General features: G+C 29.2%; 2 protein-coding genes across 5 annotated transcripts in view; one reads left to right on the top strand and one right to left on the bottom strand.

Moving 5' to 3' along the window:
* Positions 1–22765, top strand: part of LOC117168292 (nicotinamide/nicotinic acid mononucleotide adenylyltransferase 1) — a 100299-nt gene that overhangs the window by 72053 nt on the left and 5481 nt on the right. The gene's annotated exons all lie outside the window — the stretch shown is intronic.
* Positions 1–22765, bottom strand: part of LOC117168291 (ABC transporter G family member 23) — a 63767-nt gene that overhangs the window by 26403 nt on the left and 14599 nt on the right. For 2 of the 4 annotated variants that reach the window (XM_033353818.1, XM_033353819.1), the window contains exon 2: positions 9702–9843. In XM_033353818.1, the coding sequence (XP_033209709.1) occupies positions 9702–9843 (142 nt within the window). Of the gene's footprint in view, positions 1–9701; positions 9844–13000; positions 13073–13450; positions 13514–22765 lie in introns of those variants that run through there. The other 2 variants (XM_033353816.1, XM_033353817.1) reach the window with 2 other exon arrangements.

The raw sequence follows: 22765 nt of genomic DNA on the forward strand, positions 1-22765 counted from the left end.
TCTCGTGAATTCCCGACTTGGGGCAAGCCTCCGTTAAACTCCACAAAATTTTTTTTGATATGCCATTTATAGGTGAGAGTCATTTTATTATTTTTAATTTGGAACAACAAGAATGTGTTTATAGTTAATAACATATATTTATATTTTAATGACCTATTTGTGCCCCATAATAATTTAATTATTTTTATTGAAAATAGAAAAACTGGTCTGGGCCTGGCCAGCGCCACTTTTTAAATGGGGTAAATAGGGAAATTTCTACACGGGATATACGCTTTGAGATACGCTTTTAGGGAATTATTAGGAGATGAAGCTATGGGGCACCGCAACTGCGATGCAGAACACGGTACGTTAGAGAACTCAATTGTGAAAGTCTGTGCCACTGAGGTTAGGGATATGATTAAGAACTTACGAAACGGGGAAGGAAGATCATGTACGGATCAAAGATTTATCTTAATACAGATGAGAGAGAAAAGTTTGAGAGTACCATAAAAAGTTTTCTCTGTATTTGTTTACCTAGAAAAATCTTTTCATAATGTTGATAGAAGTAAACTTTAGGAAGTCCTGAAAGAGCACTGAGTCATTGATTGCTTCTACAAGCAATAAAAAATATAACAAATCAAATGTAAGGGCTAATGGAAAATTGAGTGACTGGTTCGAAATTATACAAGGTGTCAGACAAGGACGCTTTATGTCCTTATGGCTGTTTATTATATTCGTGGAAAAGTGTGTAAGAATGGGACTCTTCGACGGAGAAGGCGTAGATCTCGAAGCAGTAAAGGTACGTGGGTTGGCGGTCGCTCAAGAAAAGGATAAGAGTAAAATTAACGTGATTGACATGAAATTCTTTCGCATAAAATACGGAAAAAACTGATGGACTAAGTGAGTAACAAAATCAGTCTCAAAGAATGTGGTACAGAAGAGACACTAGTTGACACATGGGAAAGAAATCGGTTAAGATGGTTTTGGTATGTTGAGAGAATGTTCGCGTGCAAGTTTGAGCGCGCCTGGGGCGCGCGACTGTTGTTTCTCGCGCTTCGCGCTCGATGTTATATCTATCTCGCGCTTCGCGCTCGATTATGCATTTACCTTGCGCTACGCACTCGGTCTTTATATTTTCGCACATTCATGCGCAAACATTTTAAAATACGTACGTAACTGAGGGCAATCGAACTCCGCGCTTAGTCTTTGCATTTCTTCCGCATTCGGGCACAGACCTTTTAAAATCAAAGGTGAACGGACCGATAACTGTAATTTTGTGATTTTGAACTCTCTTTTCTTAAAGCTCTTTTGGCTTTCACGATCACATTCTCATCACGTATCTCGTGCTTCGCACTCGATTTTGTCCAACCTGTCAACTTTTCTACATTATACACAATACTTTTATATCAATTATAATACATTATTTATGTAACTCTGTCAGGGATTGCTTATCAAAAAATTGCAAAATAAAAATAAAATTATATTTATCATGATTATTTTTGTATTTGTTTCTTATTTTGCTTTAAATTGTATTATAAGCTGCTCTGAAACATGTATCATTTCAATAAATGTATAACATTACAATTCATAGTAAAAATTGAATCATACTAATTCTTATTTCCTTGTTTTTATAATTTTTTAATTTTTAATGTTGTTTTTTACGATTAAATATAAACTATTGCGCATCTGCATAGGGTTTAATACAGGAATCTATATAGGGTCCTATATAGGAGCCTATGTCCTCTTTCGTTTTTTCTGTGCTTTTTCCAAAGAGTTAATTTTTAAATTTTCAATCTTATATTTTAAGATTAAAAGAAAATCTACTCGTTGTATCGAAAAATAAATAAATAATAATACATTTATAGATCTTTTTAGGCGAACAACTTTGGTCTGGTAATTTAAGTTCATACCTTGTGTCGTTTTTTCAAACAAATTTAATATTTTTATTTAGAATGTTATTTTTTACGACTAAAACAAAACCTAACTGTCCTATTACAAATTATTGCTCTTTTTTGGATGAACAAGTTTTGTCTCATTTTTTCTCGTAGCTTATATCGAAAAGTGATTCATTCTTAAATTGTAGTCCTTTCCAGGGCTCGCAATTTGAGCTTTTTCATTTTTTTCGTATCTTGCATAGTTTGAACAAAAAACAGAATTTTTGGATTTTTCATTATTTTTGGTAAGATCAAATTTGGAGTCTTCAACTTCTCGACCAAATTAAAAAAGTTATTATCATAGTCCTGTAGGGCTTTCAAAAAGCAAAGTTTTTCTTCTCTTGACTTTTTTTCATGTCATGCGTTTTTTGGCTTAAAATGTTCATTTTAGTTTGTTTTTTTGTAGTTTGAAAATGCTCTAACTCTGATAATTTTCTTTTTATAAAAAAAAGTCATAAGGATAAATTGTTCAAGTTTTGAAGTACTATAAACAACCGTGCATAGAATTTTTACACCTTGAAAAAATGTGGATTCAAACATTTTTTCTACGATCAAATTTCGAATTTTCAACATTTGACCAAATTGAAAAAGTTGTTATCATAATATTGTAGGGCTTTCAAAAAGCAACGTTTTTCTTTTCTAGACTTTTTTTTCGTATCATGCGTTGTTTGGCTTAAATAGTTCATTTTAGTTTGTTTTTATGGATTTTGAAATTCCTATAACTCTAGTAATTTTTGATTTTTCAAAAAAAAGTCATTAGGATAAGTTATTAAATTTTTTGAATTCTATGAATAACCGTACAGAGATTTTTTGAATTTTTAAAAAAGTGGTCTCAAAAATATTCAAAATGTGCCCACTTTTTGAATTTTCATCCAAAATGGCTGGCTAATGAACTTGACCTTTAGTTTAGGACACTAAACGAGTGTACTAAAGGTCAATCTAATAGATAAATTTTTTCAAAAGGCATGGTGTTCATGGACATACATACATACATACATACACATTCGTAAAAACCTGTTTTTCGGATTCAGGGGATCTTAAAACGTGGACATTTGACAAAAACTGGGGTGGGTCAAATTTTACACAAATCTAATACCTTCTCTGATGAGAAAGTAAAAAAGTTAATTAGGGTAAAGTAAATGGCAGCGTGCCTAGAGGCAGACCACGGAAAGAAAGTTTAGAACGTGTAAATGAGACCTTAATTCAGTTAGAAGAAACAAGAGAAACACGTGATCTTGCATGCAAAAACACATGGACGTGAAGGAAGCTAAAGAAGTATGCCAGGACAGAAACGTGTGGCAAAAAGTAGCTTATAAAAAGAGTGTCAGTAGACTGAATGCCGCCTGAAACAAAAGATCTTAGATACTAATGGGCCCGAGTGGGGAGCTTCACATGGTGACTTTGTGAGGCTCTTTGTTTGGGGTGATTGCTAGAGAGATTGATCAAAAACCTGAAGAGGAGCAGTTTTGCGGAACGAAGGTGCTATTCAAATAAGTAGCACAGCCATTCAGAACAATTTAGAAATCTGTACCACATTTCTTAAATTACCTTATTCCCTGCATAGTTCCTTTTTCACCGAGTAAATCACGCTTACTCCGAAAGGGATATGTTTTAATGGTATAATATTAAAAAAATGTATGGACATAATACTGTTAAATCCGTTTATTGATTTTATTTTCATTAAAACTTTTTAATTGCAAAATTTCATTGTTAAATTGATAGAATTATAAATTTTATTATAATATTTCACTACTTTACTATTAATATAAAATAATATAGAATATATTATACTAATATTATAAAAATTCTTATTTTCTACATTAGAGGGACTTTTTGATCCCTGGCATATTCGACATTTTTTTCAATCATTTTTTTTTTGCTCTTGGTATTTTTTTTAAACACTTAATTTTCCGTATCTTTTTCCGGATTGGAATTATAAAGAAAATTTTTGAATTTGTAAGCTTAAACTTCCTTTTGGCGGTTTCTCATCTAGTATGGAAGTTACGATAAAAATCATTGAAACTTATAGTACTTTCCCCCAAATCTATTCAAACTTTGTTAATATTGATCTTTTAACTTTTCCGAAGGATATCGTGCGTCGCAAACAGGTAAAGTTAGTTAACCTCTAAAAATAAAAGTTTTATTTGAATACTATGAGCAAGCAGGTAATGCGGCGGGGACGACCATTTCAATGGTCAAATATCGAAATGTTCAATATTTTATGTTCATATCTTTGGACGCTAATTACTTTTAACAAAAAAATTAGTTGGAAAATTATTTTCAATTTTGCAAACAGGTAAAATTAATAGTGTGCGCCGCATTACCCAACAAGTGGGGTAAGTTGATACATGTGCAATTTTTTGGAGGACTTAATAATTAAACATTTTAATCGATATGGATTCAATTTTTCCTATAAATGAAGTAAAGCTATAGGTTATTGACATACGTGTTACATATTTTTCCATTATATTATCGAATATATTTTTCTATCCATTGATTGATATGTGTTGAGCGCGGCAAATTAACTGCTTCTTTTAAAATACCATATTTTTGTTATTAATTTAAAAGTTCAAAATTAAAAAATTGCATATTTAGATTCAATAACTTGAAATAACGCGTTTAAAAAATGATCAGTTTATATTGAAATCCAATCAAATGTACCAATTTTATATCAAAATATATTACATTATTCAAAATTGACAATTTAAAATTAAAAAATGGGTTGAAATTTACCATTTTTTAATAAAAGTCAGTCGCACAATGGTTTTGAATTAAAAACATGCAATTCCAAATATTTTAATATAGGATAATTTTAAATCAAAAGCGACTATTTTCAGATGAACTTCCAAAAGTTAGAAATTAAAAAATTTAAAGATTCAAATTTATAAAATTGTATGATTCCAAATTTGAACTCTTCAAATGCTTAATTTTTTAACAATATACAATATTTTCTTAGGTTGGAGTTGCTTGAGTTTAGAATATATTCTGCGATGTAGCCGGGTCTTTTTTCGGTCTTCTCGAGTTAAACATGAAAATACGACTATATCCCATGTTCAGTAATCTTTCTTTTCGTTATGTTAAAAGTTAGAATACAGGATATCCCGCTTCCAGTAATGTTTCTTTTTATATTGTAAAAAGTAAAAACGCAACCATATCCCAATTTCAAAAACCTTTATTTTCATTACATAAACGAAAGAACGAAGAATGCATATTTAAAAAAGAAGGTAATCATAATCATACTTTTTTCACTGGCGCAGAATAAGTATTAGACAAATGATTTACACCTGAAAATAATAATTGCTCTAGCGATAAATCTTTGTTGAAAATACTTAGCATCTGAAGTAATTCAAAACAATGTTATCATTGCTATGGTCATCAGCCTGGCCTTTGTTTTGTTAATAAGCGCTAATAAGCGTTTAGAATAGCAAGAACATTCGATTTAAGATAAGGCCTAATCCGCACCTCATAATCCACTTTAGTTTCAATGTATAGAACCAACAATGAAGAACCTTCTTTGCGTTCTTTCAATTCTAATATGTTGCACCGCTTCAAATTTATCCCACGATAATTTTTTTGAATCCCTTACAATACTGTCCAACCGTTCTGCAGAACTCAAATTCAAAACTGAAGAAATCAATAATGAAACGAAAAATAAAACATTGGACATTGTTCTCAAAACAATCGTAAGTGTGAAAAATTTGCATCGAATTCTGAATATGCTCTACGAAAATCAACTTGACATGTTCAACTTCACCTATCCTAACGTCGTTCTTCAACGAGGAGACAATGAATCTGAAGAGCTGAATACAAAGCACCCTAAAACTCGAGAGTCACTGCCAAGAAATGAAGAAAAAATTAGCATTACTCGCTCGAAGAGGAATGTAAACGACCACGAGAAGAATGATAGATTGCAAAATCTGTCTGCAACCCTGGCCTTTCTGGTTCAACACATAAAGGATGTCATTAAAAGTGCACTGAGTGAGGCTCTTCTAGAATTATCAAAAAGTTTCATAGATAGATCAAGAAATCAGTTGCAAATTATTGATGAAATTAGAAGTGTTTTGAGTCAAACTTTGGATTTATTGAATGACGGGCACGGTCAACAAGTTATCAATTTTTCGAGTGAGATTACTAATCCAGAAGATGAGGTTGAATCAAAATTAGAGAAGCTCTATTTGGAAGCTAAAAGTATTTATGAAGAAATATATTACAGTCAGTTTTTTGGAAATAGTGACAATATGGAAGAGTTTAAGAATTCAACTTCTAAATTTGACAGAATAAATGAACGGAATAGTTTCCTTTCTGATGATTATTCCTCCACTGGTAAACCTCATCTTGAGACAGAAAACAATGGTGAAGGAGAAGAATTAACTAAACGAAGATCAATGTCTGGAAATCAAGGTTTATATCAGAATCGGGAACATAAAGTCCTTTTGGATGGAAAAATACCAAAAGAGCCGGAAGTCACTCAAGAAAATGTTGAAAAACTGGATAAAGATTCTAGAAACCTTAAAAATCCTTTTTCTGAAGTTCGTAATATTTCTTCGGTTAGTACAAGACCTCTAAAAAATGCAACTGATCTGGATATAAATGCAATACATTCTGACGGAATACCAAAGGAGTTCAAGGGTTCCTTGACAGAAGTTCATGGCCATCCAAAGTTAGCGAAAAAAAAATTCGACGTGACAGGAACGCAAGATAAGAAGAAGATTACCGATATAAAAAGGAAGAATGCCAATTTTGCAAAGAATAATGGTTTGCCAGGATTCCCGAAGAAAGAAATGAGACCTTTGCCAGAGATTCCGAACAGAAAAGAAGAAGGAAGGATAAAAAATGCAGACGGAGATTACAGTGCTCCTTCTCAAAGGGGACTGTTTGCAAATTTGAATAGAAAGAGTGGTGATACTGAAATTGAAAATTCTGAAGAAGTAGCAGAAAAAGAATCGAAGAATGTTATGGATGCTATTCTTGAAGCGATAGATGAAGTAATTTCACCATTGAATGGCAAAAATGAAACGTTGAGGTACAAGAAGCCAGTTTTAATAAAAGACAAGTTTTTTGAAAAAGTTTTGAAAGATGAGAGTGTGTAAATTGGTATTTACAGAAAAAATGTCATTCTTAATTGAAATTTAAAATTTCTGTTCGAGTCAGTAAATAAGTGTAATTAAAGTTTGATATTCATAACTAAATGCTAAGTTACAATAAATAAGTGACTATTTCAAAAATTATGAAAAGAATACTTGGTTACAGTGCAGTGGTACAAATTTATACTTGTAAAAATTTGACTTTCGATTTTTGGCGATCGATCCCCTTATTTTTTTCATTTTCCAGAAAGAGAATTTTCTATTTTTTTTCTTCATCATGGGGTTTAAAGGGGAAAAGCTTATTTTTGGAAAATAGTATTAAAAGAAGTATTTGTTATTAACTTTTTGTCAATTAAATGGCAGTGACCTCTTTAAGAATGTTCCAGGAATAATTTATGCTAAAGATGGAATTTTTTTCAATTTTTGTCAACATAAATGACTTTTTCGATAAGCGACAAGTTTGATACAATTTATTTGTTTTATACAATTTTATGCAATTATTATTTGTTGAAACTATTTTTTTCCCCTTGTAAATGTTGAAAATGATATTTTTGTGGAAGAAAGTATGCAATTATTAAATAAATTAATTGCAATTTACTTGCGCCTTTTTATAGGAAAGGTGAAAAAAATTCGATCTTTTGGAATATCTTAAATTATGTAGCTTATAATTGAGTATTTTCTTATCTGGGAAGTTAGACTAAAATTTTTTAAACAATAATCACTTTATTATACCATGTTTTCAGTTACGGTTTTTAGGTCGATTTCTTGAGATAAGAAACTACTGATTAATAAGCGACACAGTGTGGACGATAAAAAAAACTATTTTTTTTTCTTTAATTTTTCTATCATAAGGAGCGAGTGACTTTATATTGTTTTTTAATCATTTCTAACCTTACCAAATGAAACTAATTTGTATTGAAAAAATTCCAAAAAATACCTTCTTCAGCATGAATTTGATACAAAACTGCTATTTAGCATTTTTTGGGGCATTTTCTAGGTATAATACAAGTGAGTTTTGGACTTCCAAATTGAAAGTTATTTTATGGAAATTATTTCTTCAATATTCCTTAAGAGCTAATTAAAATTTAATTTACAAAAAGCTAATGATAATTACTTCTTTTTTTCCATACCTTCGGAAACAAAGCCTTTTCCATTTAAAACCTCATTTAATTTAAAAAGTCGAAGGGCACGGGTTATTGTTGACCAATTAAAAAAATAGGAATTTATTCTTCCGAAAAATGAATAAATTTGAAGGGGGGTAGCAATCACCAAAAATTCAAAGTCGAATTTTTGGACTACCCTTAGCTCACTAAGTTTTGGTGATAAGAAATCAGCAATTTTTTTCATTGTCCAATTTTTTATCGTAATAAATCTAGTATGCCAAAAAGTGAAACAAAAATTGATGATTGAATTGAGCTTATGAGCTTTCTTAGATTCCTGACAGGTTTTTGAAATAAAAATTTCTTTATGTTAAACAAATTTCTTATTGCATACCTATTTTTAGTTATAAAAATTACTCCAATTAAAAAAAATCGGTTTTAAATTTGAAAGAAAGAAAATTATTTAGTTTTAGGTATTCGAAAGGTGAAAAATTATTTGATGTACAAAGTTGATTTTGAAAACCCATATAATTTTAATCTTAAAATTTTCAGTCGATTTTTGCCGAATAAGCCAAATTTTCGGCATGAAGGTTTTTTTACCCGTTCTCCGATAACTAATATCATGAAAGGATGACTTTATTTTATTTTCAAACTAAAAATTAAATTTTTTAACGCAATCCGCAGTCAAGTGTGGTACATTTTAAGATTATTGTCGCCTTCAGATTATTAACTTTCACATCCAATTCCTCGAACCTAAAACACTTTTTTTTTATAACATTTGGTTGGCCTCAATTCAACAAGACTTTGGCTGATAAGTGAAAATTTTTTTATCTGGAAATAATTCTAATGTATTGCTTATTAACCCCCCCCCCCCCTGCCAAGCTATTTAACTCAAGACTGGCGTGACCATTAAAGCAATGGCTACATCACGAATAAACTTCTAAAAATAGGATTTTAGCTGTCAAGAAAAGTTTAACGACATAATGGACAAAAAAAGCACAAAAAACTTGCCATTATATCAAAAGTAACTATTAATAGTTAACGAAACATGTTGCAAAATTGTGAAATTTATTAAATAGTACGAAATTTGAGAAGATCAGGTTGGTTCACTTTTGCCTATTATAATTATTATTCTGAGCATTACTTATAATTAAAAAAATTGTATTTCTGCAAGTTACAAAAAATAAATGCTTGTTTATTAGGAGATGGATTAGTGAAAAGGTTTAAACTATGTACCAAAAGACATACTGAAATACATTACTAATGAATAAATTTTTGATAAAGTAAATTAGTGGATCAATTTACTAATCATTGTGAGTTAGGTAATGAAAAAAACTTTTCCTATAAGAACTTTAAAAAAAATTGTAATGCTGACCTTAAACTTCACATTTAAAATTAGGAAAAATATTTGTAAACTGCACAAGATGTACAAATAATAAATGTTCTAAATATGGTGTTTCTGTAATAGAACGAGTTTAGCCAACTGTTTTAATTTATTTAAAGAATATACTTAACAAGATACTAAATAACTTTTTCAACATCAGGAAGAAAGTTCTCATAATATTTTCAATAAAGATTAAACATTTTGTGATAGTTATACTCACATACATCCACGGGATACAGTCATATTCAATCCATTAAGGACAGGATCTTTTTTTCCGTAATTTTTCCGAGCATTTATGACCACAATCGCTTCCTGAGCAACCATCTTTTGAATGATAGAATCCTCAGTAGCGCGAGGTTGAGCTGTAACAAAATAATTTTTATTAATTAGCTAATTTGGTTAATTACTAGTGAATTATTGATAATTATACTAACTTACCTATACTTAAACATTAGGGAGGAACAAAAAAAAAGTTTTTGGAAATCAGAAATGAAATTTTGTGGAAAAGTAGCATATCATCACCTTTAGAAAGTGTAATTAATTTGGATTCAACCAATAAACACCTTGATTTGCAGATTTTTATTTTTAGCCCCATCAGAGATTATTAATTTTCAGTAGAACCCTGTTTAAAAATATATATTTTCAAATCTTTAGAAGAGCGGAGTGATTTTTTTGAGGTATCTAGAACGTTTCTATTCCTAAATTTACGCAAAACAAATCTGATTAGTCTAAGAAATCGTAAGTATAAATACAGCGATTTTTTAAGACTGTGTTTTTGATTTTTTAAGTTATTCTTTTTCAACTAACATTAAATATTATTTTTAACATTTGAGAGTTATTTAGTGACTAAAATACTCTAGGATAAATTGACAAGTTGAAAATGATATTTAAATTAAGTTGAAAAAGAATAATTTAAAAAAATCAGAAGCTCAGTTTAAAAAAATTCTAAATATTGAGGCTTCTGATTTCCTACGCTATTCAGCCTTCTTTGCAGCGTATTTTCACCAGTAGGAACCTGGTAAATACCTCTGATTGGGTTGCAAATAAAAATTTTGTATAGATATTGGGCGCCATTTAAGGGCTCCAGAAATTTTGAAAAAAATGACATCCACGTAAATATAAAAATTACGAAAATAGGACATTTTTTCAAACATATTTTATTAACGCGCAAAACAAAGGCATTTCTCAATCAAGTCCAAATTAATTATACTTTTTCAGGATCATCATACTCTACTTTTCCAGATTTGCAGTTCCATCTACGACTGCTAAAATTTGGTTTATTTCGACCTACCCTAATAAACATTAAAGAGTATTACAAGGATTGGGGTCCATCCATAAATACGTAACACATTTCGACCCAATTTTTTACATCTATAAAATTGAAAAAATCTTTACCTACTAAATCTAAAAAATTGAACTTTATGTTAAAAAAACTTTCAAAATTACGTAACTAGAAAATATAAATCTTAAAAATTGAATAATTTTAAATTCAATATTTGCAATATACTATAATTTAAACTGTCTATGTACAGAATTGTATAACTATAAATTATAAATATTTAAAATTGAAGAGTTTTGCAATTTTGAAAATTTTCAAATAAAAATTCGGTCATTTTGGCGATTAACAGTCGATATTTCTTCAATTTGAAAGATTTAGAATTGAAAACATGAGAAATTTCTTTGAATCAAAGAAATTTTTCTTTGACTGAGAGCCAATGATTATACAATCGTTCAAATCCTTGATCAAAAATTTAACTTTAATTTTTCAACGACAATCTATAAGATTAAAATTCTTTACTAAAGGTTTTAGATTTTCATAATGTCCAAGGGTTTATATATTCAGTAAATAGTGCAAAGCCAAAGCCACATAACATTTTTAAATGAATTTGGGGTTAGTTTGAAGAATATACTACGCAGCAGTATCAATTTAGGTAATTTATGGATGGCCCCTTATTTATTTGCTAATCCATATTTATTATAATAGTTGTAGATCCCGTGTAGAAATTTAAATGGGGAACTAGTCTGGTTCCCGACCTTTCGACCACACTTAAAGTCGGGGGTTAGTCGGGTAATCTGACTAGCCCTTGACCAGTAGCGCCACGGTAGATTAGTCGGGGGCTAGTCGGGGCCTGATCGGGTACTAGTAGGGGTCATATAATAATACATCCGTGTTTGAATATTAAACAAACTCCACAAAATCTGTGAAACATTCCCTAAAAGTTTGTCAACCGATTTATTATTTACGGAAACCTCCATAAACTTTTTTGAAATATTTAAAAATGCTCAAATTTACCTAACATTTAATGGGGATTATATACTACGCTTAATAATGCATAAATTTGTGTAACTAAAATTCCCCAAAATTTGTGGAGTATTAATTTTTTTTAAAACTTCAGCTGGAACGCAGCAATGGAAGAGCTTCGCTCTGCAGCAACCGCCACGTTAGTCACGGTAGTCTCTGCTCCAGGTAATTATCCTTCGTTACGTTTGGACTGCTGTCTTAAACAATCGACGCGTTATTTATGTTGCGCGAGAGGCGGCACGTCGAGACCTTGCGGATTTTCTTTAAAGCTGCCAGTCCAGAAAAGCAAGACTAAAATGAAGGTGGTAGCGAAATATGAATTGTACCGTGCTTAATAATTTACTACTGGTATACTGCTCTTCACTGATTGATCAAAAAAATTTCTCTTTCTAATTTCAACTACCTGAAGGATTAGACTTTATTTACACATGTCAAACCTTTCAGATCAATTTAAAAATAAGCACCTGTACAAATTTGGAGTCTTATGACTTTCGGCAGACTTTTCACCTACATCTATATGTATCTTTTCCAACATGAATTTTCTTAAAATTCCATACAAAGGTATCTATAAATGTTCCTAGAAATTCGCAATCTTTTATAAAATACTACAAAAAATAAGATTACGTCTTTTTGTAGATTTTGATCGTTTTTTTAATAAAAAGTTGATTTTCTAACAAAATTATTAACTTAATAATTATTTAGTAAGAATTTTTTAGATGACTTTAACATTAATAAATCTTTTCTCCAAAAATTGGTGTAAAATTATTGTCAAATATATCCTTAGTGTTTTAGAATAAAAAAATCATGACGCTTTTTTAGATATGACCTCATTTGATAAGAATAACCCTACCAGAGCCCCAGTAGCTCCCGACCAGAGCCTGAAGATTACCCGCATGGAAATTAGTGAACAAAAAGGTCCGACCAGCCCTTGACCAACCACCGACTAGGCTGCGACTGAAATTTTACCAACAAAAAGCCCAACTAGTCCACGTCTAGTCCTCGATTCGGTACTTTGTCAAAATTAATAACCCGACTAGCCCCCGATTAGTGCCCGACTTGTAATAGGGCCAAATGGGGTTATTTCCACACGGGATGTGGAATCCACATATAATATCTTCATTATTTATTTATTTATAAATAATTATTATGATAAATTTTGTCATATAATAATAATGAATTTCATAATAATTATTTTATTGATAAAACAAGAGATTTACTTCTTAATGATTTCTTGATTTGATTGCTCATAAAACATCATTTTTATTGAAGAAAATGCGTAAATCATACAGGCCTCTCGCAATTATGTAGAAAAATGTGAAGGCCATTTTCAAATGCACTCCTTGATTAGAAACGAAGGTCCTTTCACGTCCTATTTAGTGCGAGCCACTTATACATATAATAAAATATGAAAAAAAACAGCAATTGCACAATTTGAGAGGTACTTGACGTTTTCCAAGATATATGATTTTTTAACAAAAAACGTGACCTATGCTTACATATATTTTTAGAGACCTAATAAATCGCACCAGATGCAGAAAGAGTTGAGTTTTTTCAATAAACTCCGTTCACTCTCAAATGTTTAATAGTTTAAGAAATATCGGTTGAACTGTTTAGAATATATACATGTAATTTTTAAATAGGATATTAATTTATAGAAATTTACTTACGATTGTTTGTTTTTAACGTCATTTTTGTTTGAGAAACTTTAGACCAGACGACGAGACGTTCAACTGTAACACTGACAATGTTCTGCACTGATCCAATTTTAATTGAAATCTTTGCTTGAGATTAAAGAAAAAAGGGAGCAGATAGAAAAAGATGTTTATGCACGAGGCGACATAAATATGCAAAAGATTTTGACACGCAAGCCCATTTGCGACAGATCAAATAAAGATATCTACTTTGATATAGATTTACAATTTAAATTCCCGAAATTTTATTTTTAAATTTTGGTTTCATGGCAAAAAACTGTTTTTTACACCTCTCTTAAGGGCATGTGATACTTAGAAAATTGTCGACTTTACCAGTTTTAGGTTCCCCCGGCGTTTTTCTAGAATAATAAATATTTTGTCTAAAAAATTTGGGAAATGATAGCGAACATGCTAACGGACGTCCCCACACACTTTTTTTGTAGGTTAATTCAAAAAATTTTAAGTTAGCAAAATGTGATTAATTTGCATAGCGCTTAGGAATTAGAATCGATTTTTTCAGTGTTAGATTCCCCCGGCTTTTTTCCCAGGATAAGAAATATTTTGTCTTAAAAATCTGGGAAATGATAGTGAACATGCTAACGGACATCCCCGTACACTTTTTTTTGTGTTTTTTTGTCAACAAAATTTTGATTTTGCTAACAACATGTGCATATTTCGAGGTTATGTGTGTTACAATTCTCTCGAGCGTTACTTCCAAACTACACAATATTTTTGGCTGAAAACTTTGGACTTACAAATAAACATAGTAACTAATCTCCAGGAACTAACCTTGTTTGCAGGCAATTAAAAAAGTTTATTTCATAAATAATTTCCAAATTATCGGAATGGCAGAGACGAAAAACGACGTAACCTCAAAATAATGCATACAATTTTTATTTAGCACAATAATTTTTTTGTTATTATCCCTCATAAAAGAGTCCGGGGACGTCCGTGATATTTATGATATTTTATAGCATCTTCGAATTCAGTTTTTAAAAATTTTAATTTTTGTGGAAAAAAAGCCGGGGGAACTGTACCCGATTGACCACACGACGAAGTGTCACATGCCCATAAGAAATAAAAAGTTATATATTTGAGGGTTGTAGAAAGTATGACAAGGAAAATCATTTTTTTTTAAATTGTATCTCTTTGTTTGGAATAATTTTTTCAATTATTATTAATTAATTGATAAGTTGTAATTAAAATTCTGAACAGCTGCCGTTAATTCGTCTTCGTTGGGGTACAACGATTATATGATCCACCAGCTCATATTTCAAACTGAGCTTAGTATCTGTGCGTGTACAGAATTTAATTTACTAGATTACCTAATAGCATAAGAAATGCGACTCAAACATGACATGTTAATTTATACTTGCTATCTATCTGTTGAAAAAGGCCTTTAAACTCCCCTAATTAGATTGATAAAAAATAAGTATAGCAAATAGTAATTTAGCTCAGAAATATAATAAATATAATTACAAAAATGAACCGTGTTGGCAGTTGTAAAAATGCAACCAATATTTTTTTAATTGGACAATAATAATTATAGTTACAAAATAATTGGTTCATGTAATAAAAAGTATAATCTCTGATTTTCGAAGTAAAAAAGTAGATAAAGTAATTAATTAAAGCAAAGAAAAGATATATTATTATTCAGGTTTCTTTGTGGAAAGAAAAATAACAAGCGCTATTTTCATGATTTTACATACGAGACGAAAAACATTTGAAAATAATAATAATACAATATTAATACAATTAAACATGAAAATGAGGGATGTAGAATGTTAATATTACATTTAAATTGGAAAATTATTTATTTACAACCAACACTTATTATTAATATATTATATAGTATTATTACAATCATTTGTTTATAAGGAAATTACTTCGTTTTCTTTTAAAGAATTTTATTTGAGAAGCGAACATTGCGTCATTGATTTTTTATTTTGCATATTGTTTGAGATTCCAAATACTTTTTTGGAGGATTTTGCAAAATTTTCAATATTTTGACTGTTATTGAATAGATAGACTTATGGTTTTTCATAAAATGGACTAAAAATTTCTTTTCAGTAAATTAATAAATAAAATTTACGGGTAAAAGTGCCAATTGTTTACACAAATTTAATGAGCGAATGCACAACCCAGCCATTTTTTGAACTTGCAGACTTTGTTGGTTCAAGTATATTTAATTTCAGCATACCCATAATAACCTGCTACATAGATATTGTACCAACAGGTAAACGTTTTTTCGTTTGAATAATGTTATAAACAGATGAACGACTTTGTTACTTTTTAGCGTATAAAAATAGCCTTTTGTAACGAAATCTGAAAAATCCACGTCTACATGTTAAAAAATGTTTAGTTCATAAAATTTGTTTATATTATTAATAATTTTAACCTGGATAATAATAGATATTAATGTTAAAAAAGTTAATATTTAATAAGCCATAATTATAAAATTTTAATCTTACTTATATTGCGACACAAATTCCATGGAATTAAATATGAGTATTCTTAGTCCATAAGAAAGAGTTTTTTCTCGGTCATTTTTAAAACAAAATATCAGATTTTTTTTGTTTGTCCACCAATATAAGTGACCTATTTTTTAGCGAACGAAAGAGGTATAGCCTTTTTCAAAAATATAAAAAAAATATTTCGAATTGTTGAATAACTTAATGACACTTCTAACATTATGCATACTTATTTATTTTTAATTTCGCATTTTTCCTAGCGTTGAAAATCAGCCGAAAAATTGAACACTGCAAAATTCTCCCACCAAATTATATGGTATTTAAAAAACTATGCATTTAAAAAAAGGAAGGAAATTAGTAAGTCATTTTTTCATTTTCAAGTGGAATGACCCTTTTAATATATTTTATAAAATATTGTTTAAAAAATCATTATTTTTTAATTATTTATTTCACTCTCTGTTTCTGTCTTTCAATTTTCAATGGTTTTGCATTCAGTCTATATATGCTAAAGCATCGTTATTGTACGATTGCTTTTTTGCTTAATTGTAAACAGCCAAATTCATTTCAAACCTGCAGATCCATATTTCGAAAGAAAAATATCAGAAAAATGGATTCAAGAAAGGAAACTGACTTTGATATAAAACCAAAACTATGAGTTTTTTTCTCAAATAAACTACTGGACTTAAACTCACTTTAAAATAAGTGCAGGAAGTGTCTCTTACCGGAAAAAGCGTTGACATTTATTTTGAAGATTGTGTTAACATCTCTTAAAGATTCAAGCCACAATATCGACATGTTACTGACAACTAAAATCACGGAAGACTTTTTGATTATGCTTCTGATCGGAAATCAATTCATAATAAAAGCAGGAAATATACCATATACTACTCAGAAGGAAAGTCGTTGAATTAGCTTACGGATTGTTTTAACATAAAATAATGAATCAGAGTGATTTCCGACACCCATAGCATAGTATAATCAAAAAAATATCCAGTGATTTGGGCTGTAAGGAAATGTCAATTTCATTCTTTGAATCTTCAAGAGGTGTTAAGACAGCCCTTAAAATAAATTCCGAAAATTTTTCTGGTAGGCACACTTCCTGAAATTATATTTAAGTGGTTTCTACTTCCAATAAATAATATATTTTTTTAAACTCTCATGGTTTTGATTTTTGGAAAAGTCTGTTTCATGCTTGAATGTTTAGGGGATTTTAAAACAAGCCCATATAATAGTAGATTATATCATTCAAGTTTATGAGTACCAAATTTTTTTTAGTAGATCTGATATAAAAAACACAAGGCATCTAATCAAATCTAACAAAACATTTTTGGGAAGGTTACAATTTTAGTAAGAGGTGATTAAACTACACGTAAAAATTGGAAGTTTGACAATTGTTTGAGTAAGAACTGTCCATTTTTCTCATAATTTTTGTACGAATTGCTAATACTTAAAACATTTTTTATAGAAATTTTAAATGAAAAGATTCCTTCAAAAAAATTAAGATAAAAATGATTTAGCCTCAATTAAAAGAACTCTTAAAATATTCGTAAGCAAACCATGCACATTAAAACGAATCCTGAGTTTAGAGTCTCTGTTCAAAATTTGTTATTTAAGATCGAAATGAATATTGTACTGTAATTTTAATCTTTTACAATGTTTAATTATTAATATTTATTTAAATAGCGTTTAAAAAAAATAAAACTTATGAATTTCAACGATATTGGTTGAATTTTTTAAATGTAACTAATATTATTAAAGGGCCGGTTAAAAATATCAGTGAGGCTTATTTAATTAACAAACAAAAATTGGGATCAACTAATTTTTAGTTGAAATTGTTTCCTTATTCTTTTCATAAAAAATGTTTTATATACTTTTATCAATATCTATGGGTTTATTTAAAGGTATTATGTGAGTTTTAATTGGCACAGGATTCTATTAATCAAATATTGTAGTTTTCCTATAAATAATCCTTGATAAGGAGATCTATATTAATCTCGAAGTACGTTGGTTCCCTAGTAGTATGGAAAACACGAAGAAAGAATAAAGAAAAAGTGAAATGTTGTTGTGTATTTGATTCTCATGAGCCGAAAAAGAGATACAATTTGAAAATATAATTCTGTATTGTGAATCTATTTTCATGCTCTGATTTCTTTTCGATCATAAATAAAATGTGTTATACATTATACTTTTGCTTGCAATTTAATAAATATTTGTAATATCCCTTTTATTATATCAGTTTATTTTGAATTAATTATTATCTCACCAAAAAGTTTATTAAAATCAACTGGAAAAGGTGAATAAACCTATATAGCGCTGTAGGGATTTTTGCATAACAGTTTGTATGATGAAAAAATAATACTATATAATTATAGACTATAAAATATTGTACCTATATGGAGAATTCAATTCTGAAGCATTTGTCTATAACAATTACACATTGGAAATATTCATAAGTTCGTCGAGTAAGTCTCTAGCACTAGCATGACTATTTTTTCCTAGTGCATTAACTGCTAATGAGAAAAACTCTATTTCTCTTTCAGAGAGAACATAATTTTCTAGGCTGCTGATTATTTGATCTATTTACGAGGATTCCGTTTAGGTTTAAATGCAGGCCAGGGTCCAAATAAGTAGGTGGTCGAGATTAATCTTATGTGAATTAGGTCTCACTTACTACCCACTGAATAGGAAATTGAAGATGGTTTTACCGTTATAAAGGAACCGCTTGATTATAAACATACTATGCTACATTCCAAGATGAGCAGAGAAGAAAGAGAAGAACTGTAGCTATAGTCCAGTGACCTCTGTTAGAGTTAGTTTACAAAAAAAATTCTGAAATTATTTTCGATAAAAAGAAAAATTTTGTATATCTTGTCTTTTGATTATACGCATTTGTTAACTATGGAATGATAAACAATTAATTGCAAAATACTATTTTGTCTTTGACAGCCGCAATTTTATAGCTCAGATTTTTTATTTTATTTTTAATTAATTATCTGTTAGATTGCTAATAATATTTTTCTCTATTACCACTTTGAAAACTAACATTTTATTAGATTAATAGCCGATAAAACTTCTTTTTGTTAATAATAACCTTTTGTATTTATAGCTATTTTGCGTTTTTTCTTAATATATATATAATATAAGCGGTTTTGTTACTGCAGTGTGAGAGTGAGCTATGATGTATATAATTGTTATTAATAAAACAATGATCTATTCAAGATGGTAACAGAGGGAAATATTATTCGGAAGCTAAAAAGTAACTAAAAATATATTCGAAAATCTTAACTGTATAGTTGCAGCTGGCAAAGATGAATCATGGTTTTACAATTAATTGTTTCTAAGGCCGTAAATAACAAACGGTTTGAATTAAAAGCAAATTTAAGAGAGATAAAAGTCTTTCTTTCTGTCTGATTCAAGAAATACGAATAAAGGAGCAGGTAGCTTAAAACAAGGTTTTTATTATTAACAACTGTTATTGACAAAAGAAATATTTTTTCAGAGTGGTAATGATAATTTCTATTAACGATTAAGATTTTTGCAAAGTAAAAAAAAATGGTTTTACCAAAGTTTTAGCATGGACCTTGTAAATAAAGTCTTTTATCATAAAAATTCTTATTTTATAAACTTTTTTCTCAAGAACTGACGTAATTGTTTAAAAAATTTGTTGAAAAATGTGTTAAACCAGCTTTGAAAAAAGCATTCTTGATATTCATAATCAGAAACTTTTTCGGACTTTTTAAACGAAAGTTACTGAGGGCACTATTATAGGTCAACGTTCTCGGCGTGTAGTTCCTCGGCTTTCAAGAACATTAACCGTTCACTAACGAGTTTCTGGTCAACTATAACCAGTTCTATCTTTCCTATGTTAAGACCTTTAGTGAAGATTCACAGGTTCTTAGTTAAATATCAATTAGCAAATTAATTCTTAGTACAAGATCAAATTTATTCATGTTAATTTAAGCTAAGCTTATGATTTTCTTAGATCAATTACAAAATATTTACATAGAGTGTTATTTTTCAAATATGACCCATAACCTACGCCCTACGATGTTGCTGAATCAAGTGTAAATAAAGTTTGATGACAAATAACAATGATTAATAATGAAGGCAATGCAGAAACAAATGTTTTACAACATTTACAATATGTCCTTTTAGGCCAATTTTAACTGTGAATTTTTAAGAAAGGGCCATGTCGATTATAATTCTATTTTTAACTATTATTCACACGTGGAATAAAATTTGTTTGAAATGCTTGAAAAAATGAAAATTAGTGATTTTATTTTATAAGTAAATCATCCAAATACAGATTTCACACTCTTTCCCCTATCCTCCTCTTTGCCCATTTTTAAAAGAATTAATATTTTCCCTAGATTTTTGGAGAACTCTCCCTTTTTCTCGTTTTTTGGCTTCATTGTGCTGAATTAATCAAACCAAATGAGAAAATCCAACACCTTTTCGCTGAAATTTACATATTTGGAATTAAAAATTTAGATTGTTTTTTTTGTCGAAATTTCGATTGTTTTTTTTTTATTCAAAATTAAATTTTTTTCACTGATAATTTAAATATTATATTTTTAATTCAAAGTGTAAAATTCAGTTTAGCTGAGTAGAAAATTAAACTATAAATATTTTGTGGGGGAATTTACAATTTTTTATTGCAAATTTAATAGGTTGAAGATTGAAAGTATTTTGATAAAACGTAAGTTTTTTAATAAGAAATGTAACTATTCTATATTTGACTGAAAATTGACCCTTTTTCCGTTGAAAATTCAACAATTTAGTTGAATTTTTTTTCTTTACTGAATAATTTCCTGGTTGAAAATTCAACTTTTTTTCTAAAATTTGTCCTTTTAGTTTGAAAATTTATCTTCTTTGGTAAAAAGTTGAGCTTTTAGGTCAACTATTTGTTTGAAGATTGAACTATTTCGTTACAAATAAACTTTTTGGTTCAAAATTCATATTTGCGAGTTGAAAATATGGTATAAAATTCAATTACTTGGTTAACAATTGAACTTGGTTTAAAATTTAAGTCTTTTACTGAAAATTTAACTCTTTTGGCAGAAAATCTTTCTTTCTTTCTTTCTTCGTTAAAAATGAATCTACTTCGGTTTAGGATTGAAAAATTTTATGAAAATTCGTTTTTTTGTTGAATCCAACTGTTTTTAAGGGCATGTGATACTTACAGTTTCCCCGGCTTTTTTCCACAAAAATGAAAATTTTTAAAAACTGAATTTGGAGATGCTATAAAATATCATAACGGACGTCCAGGACTCTTTCTTGAGGGATAATAACAAAAAAATTTATTGTGTTATATAAAATTTTTATGCATATGTATTATTTTGAGGTTACGTTGTTTTTCATCTCTGCCTTTCCGATAATCTGGAAATTATTTATGAAATAAACTTTTTTGATTGCCTGCAGACAAGGTTAGTTCCGGGAGATTAGTTACTATGTTTATTTGTAAGTCCAAAGTTTTCGGCCAAAAATATTGTGTAATTTGGAAGCAACGCTCAGGTGAATTGCAACACACAAAGTCGAAATATACACGCACGTTGTTAGCAATATCAAAAGTTTTTTGATAAAAAAAAACACAAAAAAAGTGTGTGGGGACGTCCATTAGCATGTTCGCTATCATTTCCCAGATTTTGAAGGCAAAATATTTCTTATCCTAGGAAAAAAGCCGGGGGAATCTAACACTGAAAAAATCGATACTATTTCCTAAGCGCTATGCAAATTAATCACATTTTGCTAAATTAAAACTTTTTTGAATTAACCTACAAAAAAAGTGTGTGGGGACGTCCGTTAGAATGTTCGCTATCATTTCCCAAATTTTTAAGCCAAATATTTATTATTCTAGAAAAAAGCCGGGAGAACCTAAAACTGCTAAAATCGACAATTTTCTAAGTGTCACATGCCCTTAGTTTAACATAAAAACATTTTTTGGTTCAAATATCAATTATAACATTTTTCGATGAGAATTGATCTTTTTGATTAAATTTCCCTGTTTTTTTTATTATAAATTAGAATCTTTTCTTGGTTGAAACTTCAACTATTATGTTGAAAATTGAATTATTTTGTTAAAAAATCGACTATTTTGTACCAAATTTAATTAATTTGATGAAAATGTAATTTTGTTGTTGAAAAGTCATTCTTTTCGGTTGAATTCACCAGTGACTGATTTAAAATCAAATTTTTTTGTTGAAATATCAGGTGTTACATTTTTCGTTGAGAATTTACCTTTTTGGTTCAATTGTTTTGTTTTTTTGTTGTTTTTTTTAATGAGAATCTTTTCTTAGACGAAAATTTAACTATTTTATTGAAAATTTATTTACTTTGTGAAAAATTAAACTATTTTGTAGTAGAATTTCTATATATTTTATGAAAATGTAACTTTCGTGTCAAAACATTCGTTCTTTTTATTGAAAATTTAATTGCGTTTCAAAAATTTCGTCTTTTTCATTAAAAAATTCAAATATTTGAATGAAAATGCAACTGGTTTCGGATAAAGTTCAATCCTTTTTGTTCGCAATTTCGATCATTTGGTTACAAATTCAACTTCATTTCTCTTGTTTGAAAATTCAACTACTTGGTTTCCAAGTTAATTTTTGCATGTCGAAAGTTCAACGATGTTGTTAAAAAATCATCTTTCTTGTTGAAAATTGATCATTTTTAACTAGAAAGTATAGTCTGATAATAATCATTCCAAATGACATGTACATTATTTACCATTTTTTTAAATTTTGCTGAAATATTTTTTACCATAGGATTCAAAGTTTCAATTTTTCAATAAGAAAAGTTTTAAAAAATTAAAAAATGCGAT

The sequence above is a fragment of the Belonocnema kinseyi genome, chromosome 2 (assembly GCF_010883055.1).
Source record: "Belonocnema kinseyi isolate 2016_QV_RU_SX_M_011 chromosome 2, B_treatae_v1, whole genome shotgun sequence".
In the NCBI taxonomy this organism is placed as follows: Eukaryota; Metazoa; Arthropoda; class Insecta; order Hymenoptera; family Cynipidae; genus Belonocnema; species Belonocnema kinseyi.